The sequence below is a fragment of the Megalobrama amblycephala genome, linkage group LG8, assembly GCF_018812025.1.
Source record: "Megalobrama amblycephala isolate DHTTF-2021 linkage group LG8, ASM1881202v1, whole genome shotgun sequence".
Lineage (NCBI taxonomy): Eukaryota > Metazoa > Chordata > Actinopteri > Cypriniformes > Xenocyprididae > Megalobrama > Megalobrama amblycephala.
In genome coordinates, this window is record NC_063051.1 from 23,257,563 (window position 1) to 23,271,274 (window position 13,712).

At 39.0% G+C, this 13,712-nt stretch overlaps 1 protein-coding gene across 1 annotated transcript in view; it reads right to left on the reverse strand.

Annotated features, from left to right (window-relative positions):
* The window catches only part of plxna1b (plexin A1b), a 143,978-nt gene that overhangs the window by 110,090 nt on the left and 20,176 nt on the right, over positions 1-13,712 (reverse strand). Inside the window, exon 2 of the mRNA XM_048200124.1 lies at positions 256-1,616. Coding sequence (XP_048056081.1) covers positions 256-1,431 — 1,176 coding nt within the window. The 5' untranslated portion in view covers positions 1,432-1,616. The remainder of the gene's footprint in view (positions 1-255; positions 1,617-13,712) is intronic.

Here is a 13,712-nt window from a genome sequence, read left to right on the forward strand (position 1 = left end):
AAACACTGCTATAGAGGACTTTACTAGGCCACTCCTCAATGTTCCCTGTTGTCCTACCCTGACGACCCTAGTCTGCTCTCTAGTCTAATTTCTCCACTTATATCTAATCACAATCACCCTTTGCACCAAGATAATGGAAGCCGAACTCTAGCAGGGGACATTACTGAAGCACACAGCACACCCATTCATCTAACCCAACAAATCAATTGTCGTAGCCATGCAGTGTGTCTTAATGGCCTGCCATCAGAGACTTACCGAGTTGATGCATGGTAGCTCCTTGTTGAGTAGCCAGGGCAAAGACAGCTTGCCCTCTCCTCTATAGCACGACTGAATCCTTTCCTTGATCTTCTCCTTTATTCTGGTTAGCGTAAACAGGCAGAGTGCTGATTCTTTTGGGGGTTTGGCCCGGTTCTTCTGGCCTTGGGAGAAGACTGTAAACAATATGTCCTCTTGTTCAGACACTCCCAAAGAGTTAGCAAGTTGCTTTCCGGGTTTGCTCAAGTAAGCGTCCTGGATCAGTCGATACTCAACACCATCTTTGGTGCATCCAATTGGGAATTCCACATAGGAATAGAACCTGGGATCTTCAATACAGAGTCGGACGATCTTAGAGGTAAAGAACTGTTCCCCGCTGGCATCAGGAGAAGTTAGTTGGGTATCCAGCTGCAAAGTCAAGTAGTAGACAAACTGTTCACTGCTAAAGCTGTATATGTAGTAAATGTCAAACGCTGGGAATTTGGACAGCGTATCTGAGGGGATCTTCAGCTGGGACGAGACAAACTCATCCTGGTGGACAAAGCTGAATATGTCAGCATCCTCCTCATTGGCCATCAACTTACGGCTGGAAAGTGTTGGGAAGTACTCCGATTTCCCATCGATGGGCGTTCCGATGAAAAGCTTACTGATATGGCCCTCAGAAATGATGACGCCGGACATGGTTCCTGATTCAGCGACGCTGGAGAGGTAGTGTTCCTTACGGTGGTGTGGCTCGCCAAGCTTGAAAAGGTCATCCAGGCGCAGAAACTGACAGACGCCTTGCCAGGTGCTTCCACAAGCAATGAGTCGGTTTTGGGGATAGTCTATTAGCAGCAGCTTATTCACATTACTATTTGGGTAAAGGTCATGAGGGCATAACTGTACACTTGGAGGTGGATAGCATTTCTCGTTGTCCACTACCGGACCCGTCTCATGACTCCTCAACTTGGTCAAGTTGCTAGAGAGCTTGTAGATCCAGTTTACTGCGCCAACGTACACATCTCCTGTCTTGTTATGGATGGCTAAATGTGTCAGACCCCAATCAGGGGGCGAGAAGGACTTAAATGGCTCTGGTGCTCCTCCAGAAAGGTGAGGGGAAATGCAGATAGTCAGCAGCCCAAGGAGAATTACCGTCCTTGGGCTAATAATGCATTGCGGCCCCTGCTGAGGCCACATATCTGCGCTGGTCCTCGCAAGTGAAGGATGTGGTGGTCCACACTATTAGTCTTCAATCTGGGACTTTTAAAGGAACTCAACAAAGAAAGGGAGGCAACACAAGCCTTATCGATTCAATGCTTCATTGCCTTCTCACATAAAAGTCATCCAATCCAACATCCACCTCAATTCCTCGTCCAGGGCTCCTGCAGGGCAAAAAACACATTATGAGTGCAAATGGAACATATCTGATTCATTATGCATCATTTCTCAAAGTCAAACAGTGGGGAAAGAGATTTAAGACAATATCTTTCGGTTTGCAACAAATCATTTAAAACAGTGTGGTTGAATGAGGTGAACCGTGTCAACTTTTAATTACTAAGACTGATAGCTCTGAGGGTGAAGATGGATTGGAGATGCACTGTAAACAAACTCTTCACTAAACAACACTACAGCTGCAGAGTTGGACCCGCTTCAGTACAGGCATAAGACATCCATCATCACAAAGTGTCTGACAGCAGCTTTGTGTACATCAAGTATGCAGGTACATAACTGTGTCCCTTTAAAAGGGCGCTGAAAAACGAACAAGTCTAAAATAAGTTTTTGAGGTCTGAGATGCTTGAAGTTGTTCTTAAATTTACAAGGACAAGAAAATTACATTGTCCTGTTTCATGTCAACTTGAAATGATCTATTCCTTTTCTAATTCACAGCTCTGAGAACACAAATTGCAGTATAAAACCAATAGGTGCTCCACAATGCATTATGATGTTTCATATATGCATTATAATTGTTGTCTCTGTACACCATGATTATATGATCCAAAATTCTGTTGAAATGGTGACAAACCATTGAGTAAACTGTGGTAAACTGTGGTAAACTGTACTAAAATATGCTACACAACATTTGTAAAAACTGGGCCCTAAGTTTGGACCAGGGGCAAATTCCAAACGGAAGGGAGCATCCCTATGCCCTACTTCCTTCAAAGGGCAGAGTGGGGACTTTAAAGTGGGGACTTTAAAGGGAGCAGGGCAATTGCGTGCCATTATGTAGCTGTTTGGAAGGCACTTGGCGAAAGGAGCAATGAAAGACAACGCAATTTCCCATGTTCCCATGACAACGCAGTACGGTGTCCATTAGCTGATTAGCTGTTCTTACGACAGAAATTTCTTATTATTGCTGTTAACATAACTGTTGCAAATAAAGATACATTTTATATAGTTAAAAAAAGTGTTATATGTACGTGTGAGTGTATTTCTCTGATCTCAACTTTAAAACTTGTCATCTCATCTTTGAACACTGCAAGAAAACACATTTCTTATAAATGAAACTTATTTAAAAATAACATGACTAAAAAACGTGTGAAATATATCACGAAAAAATAACTCCCCCACCATCTAGCTTTAAAATGAGTATTCGTTGAGTCACATGACCATAATTTATAAATGATAAAATTACTTCCTTGAAGTGGCCATCACATGTACCCTTCGCTAACGGCCTTCTGGAAAGGCCCTTCGTGAAGGGATTCAGTTGTTCACTTTCGTTTGGAACACCCCTACAAATGGTACCCCCTTCTCGAAGTAGCCTTCAAGAGCGCAAAAATGCCTTTGGAATTTGCCCCAGGGTTCCTCAAATCCAGCTCTGGAAGGGCAATGCCCTAATCAAAGACACCTGAACAAGCTAATTAAGTTCTTCAGAGATATAGAAAATTACAGGAAGGTGTGTTTGATCAGGGTTTGAGCTAAACTCTGCAGACAGTGGCTTCAAATCCAGCCCTAGATAAAGATATTGCCATTTAAGTCAACAGATTAACAAATCCAGGACTGACATCACAGTGAATAAAGATCTGGACTGGTAACACAAAAGGGCGACCATGAAACCATAGGTTACTCCAGAGGAACTATACTTGAAGTTGTTTTGGATAAAAGCACTTGATAAAAATTACTACCCAATTAATTGTTAGGGAAACAAATTGCAATTGTGCTGATGACAGAAAATACATCCAAACAAAACAAATGAGTTCACCATGATTTCCACTGGAAAAAAATTATTGACGAAACTACAAAAACAGGAAAACCTCAGCAACAGGAGAAAGCCGGAAGCAAGTGAAAACTGTGAAAGATAAAGGAAATAAAAAGAGGAGATAGAGCAAAGGGAAAATAGGAGGAATGTTTTCCTTTCTCTATCTTTTCTTTGCCCATTTCTTATCTCCATTGCTTTTTTCCTGTTCGGGTGACTGAGGGCCTTCTTATCTGTCCATCATTCCCCAAGGACGAGATGATGGGAAGTGGCGTCATTCCACAGATCTCCAGAAACATGCGCAAAAAATGGACCAGAGAAGGGAAAGTATTCCTTTGTCTATCAGCAGAAGACCAACCAACTAAAATCAACTCAATACCACAGATGAGCTATCATATTTTATACAGAAAAATTTAATGACTTTATTTTTCCATACAAAAAAGAACAAGCATTACCAGTGTAACCCAAAATACCCTACAATCATTGTTACTACTGTAAAACCATAGTATATTAATATACAGTCAAACCAAAATTTATTCAGACACTGTGAACATTTCATTCATTATTACAGCTTATTTACTATAGTTTAAAAAATGGTAATAAAATATGACAAGATCTCAGAGTTAAACTGTGTCAGAAAAAAAATATCTTAATTATATCAGATAACACCTAAGCAAAACACAGTCAGGTCAAAGTGTCTGAATAATTTTTTGTTTGACTGTAGCTCTCCTTCAAAAAGCACAAAGAAGCTTTCAGAATTTCAGTTTTTATTTTGATGATAGTAGTAGTGGCTAATAGCAAGTGGTTATTTTATTACTGAATTCATACATTTTATAGGAAGCCATAAAACAGAGACAGTTGGCTCTTTAACAATAACAAAAATGTACCATAGTATCCTACTACCACGTTTTTGGACGTGTCATAGTACCATCCCTCATGTATTCTTCAAAGAACTACAAAAGTAACCATTCAGTACCATGCTATTACCACCACTTTACTATGGTACCACCACTATACTGTAAGGGAAGTCATTAGATGTCTCTGTTGAGTTACTATGTGTGCATGTGTGTGCAAAACAGAGCAAAAGAAAAAAGAAAGAGGCGGAAACCTGTACTAGATTCCCAAACCTCATTTCTCTTCATTTGAGTGGATCGGTTGTGATAGAGACGACCGTAAATATCAAACCAAATTGCATCTGTGTGTTCTCATATTGTGATCTGGCAATGAAATGGTTAAAACAGTCTACACCGAAGCATTTGTAGTGAGCTTAGAGATAAGGCATAAGAATGAAAGCGAATAAACATGAAAATTTAAATGACAAAATGTACGCCAGAATGCCTCAGAAAGGACTGACAACTTAAGAGAATTATCAATCTCATCAAGAGATAAAAGAAATTCTTGCCTAACATCTCTGAATGCTTTCTTTCATCTTGTGTTCTCATCTTCCACTTTTAGATTCGCCAATTTCCCATGAGTACCTGCACTTCAGACGATCAGTAAGTGCTTAAATGATGCCAATCAATGAATCTGCAAGTGCCTGAATCAGCCTCAGAATATTTATCTGTCTGTGCATGCTGCTGTTATCATAGATATTCTTGTTTATATCACAGATCTCAGCCTAGCTCGATATTATCAGTGGCATCAGTTTCTACTTGTGTCAGTCAAATGAGCCGCTCTGAAAACCGCAGACTATTGAGCAAACATATTACAGTCCTAGAACCTGTATTTACTGGCACATCTACCACAAGCATCCAAAAACAACATGCAGAAATGTTTTACATTTTTTATTTAATTAAATAACAAAAATGCAATTAACAACACCACCACCATGAAAATGCAATGTAATGCAAAAACGTCTTCGCAGTGTAATGCAAAAGAATGGTTCGTTCTTAATTTTCTGTAAGCAAAATATAATTTTTTTCCCTTTCTTTTTTATTTTGCTTTGGGCAAAAAATGTTCCCGGCGAGATTCACCCTTAGAACCCGCCACACTCAAACGAAACAAGCGCTAGAGTACATTTCAGCATAAGGAACATGAGACAGAGTTAATATGGAAGTCAATTCATTCTCCATTTTTCCCACAGCTGCCCGAGGACACGTTATTCAGCGAGTCGTCTCACAACCCCTCTGCTTTAGAAAACAGAGCATAAATTCACATACACACACTGTGGACAGACCTCTAAACCCGTCTCCTCGGATAATGGCGAGTGGTGGCAGGCGGCCGGCTGATTTATTACTTGTGGCATATCAATTACAGAACTCGCCTCTCAGATGGAGCAAAAATACACACAGAATACACTCCGAAAAAGACGAGATGTGTATAAAACTCACAAAAGCAAAAGTCTCCGATGGAAAAAAAAAACAACACACAAACTTATATGCCATGCTCTTTAAAAAATAAAGTACTATACAATTTGCATTCTGTGCACAATATGCATATCCGAATTATGTTCTGTATTTGCCAAGATGTGCAGAACAGAGCACACCATGGATACTGAATCCCACAATGCAATGTGCTTGATATGGCTTTCCATTTGCAGTGTGACTAACTAGACAGCACTTGTGGGTTTTAAAAAACTAAGTTTAATGTTTAAAAACTACAGTTAAAATGGTTTATTACTGCATATAGAACACTATTTAGGATTACATGTTTTAGTATATAATATTTGGGTGATTCTTCACTTTAGTTTCGACTGCTTGAATAATGACATTTCTGATATTAAACTCTGAACGATGGAGGATGGGAAGGAAAACACAAGTTCACAGGAAGTGGCCAGTCAGCAATGACACGGTCATTTCACAGCTCATTATCCTACTAATTAAACACAGTAAATAAGCCTCAGACAAACGAACTGCATGCAAAAGTCAACATGCATGTTTATCCAGCAGTACATAGATGATACAGCGTTGGCCTGTGCATGGAGGGGTGTGAATATAATGATGCACATGATAATCCAACACTTATGAATTGTATACATAACATTTAACCATATTTTCGCCCCAAAATACCACAGTTACTACTCTAAAATCATAATAAATGAAAATAACCTTCTAAATCATTTTAGAATCTAAAACCATGCAAGCACAGTTTTAGAGTAGTAATACCTGAAGTAAGGCGGGGGAATAAACAGATGTTGTTTACACTCACCCCTTTAATGCCTGACCCCGTCCAGCCCTCTTACCCCCTATGGAGCAAAATCCCTCTCACACACCCTCATCTCCAGCCCTGCCCCCCATATCCAGCTCTAAACTCTCAGAAACAGGTTTTTGAACTGCCCGCATGTCAAGATTACTGCACTCATGTGGACATCTACCACAACACGTTTATAATTAAAAAATCTACACCTATAAAAGTATTATATGATCCCATTATCTGATCTAAACATTTTTGAATAAGAAGGAAACCACCCAGCAACCACTCAGAACATCCTAGCAACCAAACAAAACACTGCAGCAACAAAATAGCAACATTCTGTATTAAAATGAAAATAAAAGTTGAAACAAAAGTTTGGCAGAGATAATATATTGTCATCTGAAGTCAGATCTTCTAACATTAACACTGATTTTAGTCATGAAAGCATGTTTTTATCTAGTTTTTTTCAGCGGGGTTGGTTCTGAAAGTATTTTTCCCATAAGGATTTTAAAAAAGTTGTTGTTTAAGAGTTATAAGCCATGAACCAAACCAATCAGCTACGAGCTGAATCACAACATTACAAACTTTGGTTTGGAAAAAAAATTAAAAAAAAAATCGGACAAAAAGATGAAGGTACAAGACTGTAAACTTAAAGGCTTTAATGATAGAAAGAAAGAACTACAAATCAATTTAAATTTGAATTAAAAAAAATTACGGAAAAAAATACACAATATTTTTTAGTAGTTCGGGAGTGTTTGAAAATTGACAACGTCATTTGCAGTGCTTCATGGGAGTGGGCGGGGCTAAACTTATTTGTGCGATTTGCTAGTCAAGGTTCTGATTGGTGGACTTCTTTTCAGAATCATGGGTAATGTAGTTTTCTCCAGGAATTCTGCAGTTAAACACATTTAAAAAATTAGTTGAAATAATTATTGTGGGTTTATATGTAACTGTTGAGGCACACGCAAACACTATAAATGTAGCCGTCATTCCTGCTGTTAAATTATATACTACATTCATATTAATACTACGGCAAATTCAAACACGCTCTCTCTGGATCTCCCAGCACTGTCTAGGCTAACTGTGTTGAGACCAAATGTGAATGGTGAATTACCGTTACAATGAAGATAGAGCAGGAATCAAGGCTTCGTCGGGACAGCATTCTTGCACGGAAAAGTGCAATTCCACAACATTTTAAGATAAAGAGGCACTCTTTAGTTTTTAACTACGGTAACTAATGTGCTCACTCACAGAATCAGACGTTATGAATTATCATTTGGTTCATTGGTCCATTGGGTCAGATTGCTTTCACATCTCAAGCAAACTGCTCCACCTCTTCAAGGAGGTCTCGGTACGCTTGTTTGGTCCGCTTTTGTTGCGCACCTGAGTGCGATTGCTGCATTCACACCTGCCCAAACGAACAGCACCAAGGGGGACAAAGAACTCTAGTGCGATTCAACCAAACTAAATGAGGCAGGTGTGAAAGCACCTTAAGTTATCATAAAAAAAATCAATTATCTTTGGAGAAAAAGAATGGCATTTGGGCTTCCAGAACTGGACTGTTGCGCTCTATAGCCTCGTTTCCACTGTCGGGCAAAAGCTAGCGTGCCAGTGCATGCCAGGGCATGTTTCCACTGTCACTTTCAGGACTTGATCAGGCCTCCTCAGGTCTTTGGCCCGTCAAATACCTTGGTCCAAAGCGGTCTAAAGCGGGCCAACTGGGGCTTGAGGAGTGGTCATGAACAAAGGCGGAGTTTATCTAATTCAGGATAGGGTCAACACTGCTGCTCATTTCCTGTGTTTTCATATCAGGCTACCAACTAACCTCCACATTTAAAACCTTAAATATATTATATATTAACTCATAAAATATATTATATATTAACTCATATAACTTATAACTCTGGTTTTCTGCTTGTGAGCTCCCTCTGTTGCTCTGGCAGAAAGGATAACAGTATAGTGAGATGGGAGATATCGCTCAAACATCCTTCCTCAGATCACATAATTTTAAAGAAAAAATGAATAAAAATGCTAAACATGATATTTTATCAATATTTTTCTAAATGTGTAAGCCTTTGGACTTAAAAGCCTTAATGGAGTTGAAGATCACAATTAAATGGAAGCAGGCGCGACTGAATAAGTATGTGTGTTCTCTTTTTATGTGAGCTAAGGACCAATACCAGTTTGATTCAGCATGATTGATACGCACTCCTGACAAAAAATTTTTAATTACTCTCACTGTAACATTTTTTTTATTGTAAATCATTGGTCAAATATTGATGCAAGAGTCTTAAAGGGTTAGTTCACCCAAAAATGAAAATAATATCTTTTATTACTCACCCTCATGTCGTTCTACACCCGTTTGTTCATCTTCGGAACACAAATTAAGATATTGTTGATGAAATCCGATGGCTCATTGAGGCCTCTACTGAGAGCAAAGCCATTGAAACTCTCAAGGTCCATAAAGGTACTAAACACATATTTGAAACAGTTCACGTGAGTTCAGTGGTTCTACCTTAAAATTATAAAGCAACAAGAATACTTTTTGTGCACCAAAAAAAACAAAATAATGACTTTTCAACAATATCTAGTGATGGGCCGATTTCAAAACAATGCTTCAGAGCTTTTAGAACTGAATCAGTGAATCAGAGCGCCAAAGTCACATGATTTCAGCAGTTTAGCCCTTTGATAGGAGATCTGAATCACTAATTCGAAACAAAAAGATTCATACAGCTCAGAAGCTTCATGAATCAGTGTTTTTAATCGGCCCATCACTAGATATTGTTGAAAAGTCGTTATTTAGTTTTTTTGGCGCACAAAAAGTATTCTTGTCACTTTATAATATTAAGATAGTACCACTGAACTCACATGAACTGTTTCAAATATGTTTTTAGCACCTTTATGGATCTTGAGAGTTTCAATGGCTTTGCTCTCAATATAGGACTCACGGATTTCATCAACAATATCTCAATTTGTGTTCCGAAGATGAACGAAGGTCTTACGGGTGTAGAACGACATGAGGGTGAGTAATAAATGACATTTTTTTCATTTTTGGGTGAACTAAGCCTTTAAGGCTTTAAGTAAGATCAAATGTTTGCTTCTGTCATGCTCATTTTGCAATCTAGCTAGTTTTCAGTCAGCTAGCCCAATGCTGGTCAAATGGAGGCATATTAAGGGCATGTGTATAGGGTAGCGCTGCAGTGGAAAAGCGGCTTATGACATTAAAACTTTAACTGTTTTGGTAAACAGTCATGACACTATGAAAGTGAGTGTTTGCTGAACATCCCTCAGCCTTTATTTAATGTTGGACTTCATGCAAGTCCTTCACAGCAGAGTGGTTCATCTAGGACTGTGAATTGAAAGAATTTACGGATGTTCTCTCATTAAAATCATAAAACTACAGACCATGAAAGAGAAAACCAGTTGTCTCAAATTATTTCAAAACAGACCAAGATGACCAAAAACCTTCCATTACATCACCTCGCTAGTGGGATTACAAGACTACCCAGAATCCCCTGCGTCGATGACTCGTGCTGCTGTTTGCTGTGATGATTCAGTCTGTTAACACTCCAAAGGAAAAGAGAGGAAACAACGAACACGAGTGAAGCAGCAGAATGTGAACTCTGTCTGTCCTTCTCTCTTTCCTGCCGTCTTTCCCGTTTCCTGCTTTTCACATGGTCAGTGAAGCAAAAGATACAGTACGGCTACGGCATGTGTGTGTTTGAGAGATAAAACACAAGATAGCTTACAGAAAAATTGCACAAGTTCTTTAAATCAAACAGGTTCAGCGGAGAGGAATGAGAGAGGCATGCAATCTGAGAGGAGACAAGAATGAAAACACATCTGAGCAGTCAAACTCTGAATCACATGATGATGTGCATATACACGTGTGCATATTAGCATACATGCATATGCATGACACACAGAGAGAGAATGAATGATTAACTAGTAAAACAGGCTAAATGTTGCCTTGACTCACCCGTCTCTTTCTCTCTCTGAGCTACACAGACCTGTCGCGATTATTACATCATATCCATTGCGCTTTTTGCCAATGACTGATTAAAGTGCACTTTAAATTCCAGTCATACGCAGTTATGCAAATAAGGAAATGAAGTAAATTTAGAAACACATGAATTGTTTTCGGTGCAGCAGTGCATTATGTGAGTGCTTCAAATGAACTCGGATGCATGAAGAACAGGTGAACACCTCCTGAACAACTATCAAAAAAGCTAACTAACTATACTATAAAAACTACTGCTCAAGTTTACACTTTACTGAAATATTAGCTTACAAAGCCTTAAATCATTGTGTGATAGTCATATTGTGGTCTTACTATATTTTACCTTTTAAATGTTTTAAATATAAACTCACAGAAAACAAATGATTTCCACTGGTTTCTAGGGCTGGGCCATATATATCATGTTGTTGGCACGCGCATTTCGTCATTAAAGCCGGTTCCCTGATTACCGCTAAATCGCCATCACCTGCTTTCAAATTAGCCGTAGTTCACTGACAAGATACGCAATATTGCGTTCGTTATCGAAGGCGATTCATCTGCCATATGAACGCGATATTGCGTATATTGTCAGTGAACTACGGCTCTGTCTATTAAATGCCGCTCCATTTGAAAGCAGGTGATGGCGATTTAGCGGTAATCAGGGAACCGGCTTTACTGACGAAATGCGCGTGACAATCGCATGCGATATATCGCCCAGCCCTACTGGTTTCCTGTCTCTCTCAGTTGTGTTCTGTAAGCTGTCTGTCTCTCAGCACTAGAGAACAGTTTTAGAACAGGCGAACAGTGACATTTTCCATTCGATTTGTTTTCTTGCCATCTCAACTCTCATTTTGTGACCTTTACAGACAGATAATTCTATTCTGTCTTGCGTCTCATTTGCTGGAGATTCGTGTACGAGTGTGTGTGTGTGTGTGTGTGTGTTGACACGATTACTGTGAGCTAATGAATGAGTGTGTGAGCGCTCTGGACTCCCTCCTCTCTGTTTAGCATTCTCATTATCAGAAAGGATACATTTGCATCTTAAACACAAATTAAACTGTTGCAAATTGAATTGCAGATTTGTGCCACTGCACAGAGAGAGAGACGGAGAGAGAGTCTTGTGTATAAAACAGGTGCTGATTGCGACATCAGGGAGAGGTGATGATGTCACACAATTAGATGCTTAAAAACATTAATAGTGGAAAATGAAGATTGAGAAGTCAAAAAAAAAAAAATTGGTGTTATTATGAACACACCTGAATTCACATGCAGCTGTCTTAAAGTTCACTTTCAATTGAAAATTAGCCCAAGCTTTGCTCACCCTCAAGCCATCCTAGGTGTATGACTTTATTCTTTCTGATGAACACAAAGGGAAAATCAGGGAAATATTAATAAATATCCTGAGCTCCGAGCATCATAATGGCAGTGAACAGGGGTCATGAGTATGAGCTGTAGAAAGTGCTTCGATCCACATCTATCCATCATAAACATGTACTCCACACAGCTCCGGGGGTTATTAAAGGCCTTCTGAAGCGAAGCGATGCATTTGTGTTAAAAAAAAAAAAAAATCCATATTTTACAAGTTATGAAGTAAAATTTCTAGCTTGCGCCAGACAGCCTTCCATATTCAAGTTACGAAGAAAGTGTAAACTGGCATCACATCAGTTACACTTTTTCCATAAGTTGAATAGGGAAAGCTTATGATGTAGCATAAGCTTTTTGAACTGCAAGACAGTAGGGCTGCACGATTTATCGCAATTTTATTGCACGCGATTTGGCAAAGGATGCAATTATTTTATGCACAGCTTGTCAGAGCTGTACGGCTCTGTGATCAGTAGTAAATGCTTCTCCATCTAAAAGCCAGAGAGCGCTCTTGTGCAGAAACTGCAAATATTCCCTGTTGCAGTAGTAGATAACCAGGAAATCATAGCATCATTCCAGGAAATCCCATACTACCGCTGTAGTTGAATAAACAGAAGATTGAAACACTTTGATTGATTAAACATGACTAATAAACACGCGACTGCCTTATAGGTTGTTTGCAATCACGTGGTTCTGGTGATGCGTGAAATTCTGGTGGAGGGCAAGCAGTGAAAATTAGAATGGAAGAGATGGAGAAAAGTCCTTTCTGTGCTGCTCTAGAAAGGTATAAACAGAAAATCACAACATATGTTGGACATGATCTTTATGTTATAAATTGAACTGAAAGACTTTCCTGCCATCGAGGAGGTAGATATAGAGGATGTGAAGCTGCCATCACACCGTGTTCAGTTCTAGTCTGGGTTTGTTTATATCGCGCTGCTTTTCTGCTAGTGAAGTTAGGGCAGTATTTTGATTTTCTGTCGCAATTGTGAAAAATGCCGCCATTGTAGGTCATTTATGCTGAATCGAGAATTGCAACTGGAGCTCACATCATCGTTCAAAGAAAAAACTGGACGGTGTAATACAATTGTTGCCTTTTATACGCCGTATATCAAATCTAATAATGTCACTGATTTAACCCACTATTACTCAAAATAATCACATAGCTGAGTGTTTTTGAAAGTGTTGTCTTTGTTGTTGAATCGACTTCTGTCAGCTTGTTAAACATTAATTTATTTGGACATTTTCTACCACATGATGGCTGAAGCAGCAGCGCGTGACACTGTTCTCATGGTAACCATCAACATTGTGAACGGAATACTACGAAACTGAAGTGAAAACATCAAATTATCATTTAGTGGGATAAAATAGCTTCTCTTCCCTGCAAACGATACCATGAAGAATGTGGATATTTAACTTAAAAACAAATAAGGTAAGCAGGTATCCATATTCATTTCAGTATCAGCAGATGCAAAACGCTATTAAAAGGCGACAACTTTTAAAGTAAAAAAACGATTTAAGTTATAAAAAACGGTATAAGTTATGTAAACGATATAAACACCTTCTGGGTTCTCAATTTTATCGATTTGAGCAACCATAAATGACGCAAAACATACGAATTTTGAGTTTTTGATAGGATTCCTATATAGAAAAATCACTCCCTGCCCTCCAGCCTCATTCGCGCTTCTGCTGTGACATCATGTGCAAACAACCTATTCTGTGTAAGAGGCTACATCATCTCACAGAAGGAGGCTTAGCTGTCAGTATGAAATGAGTTGAGTAAAAACATGTTAT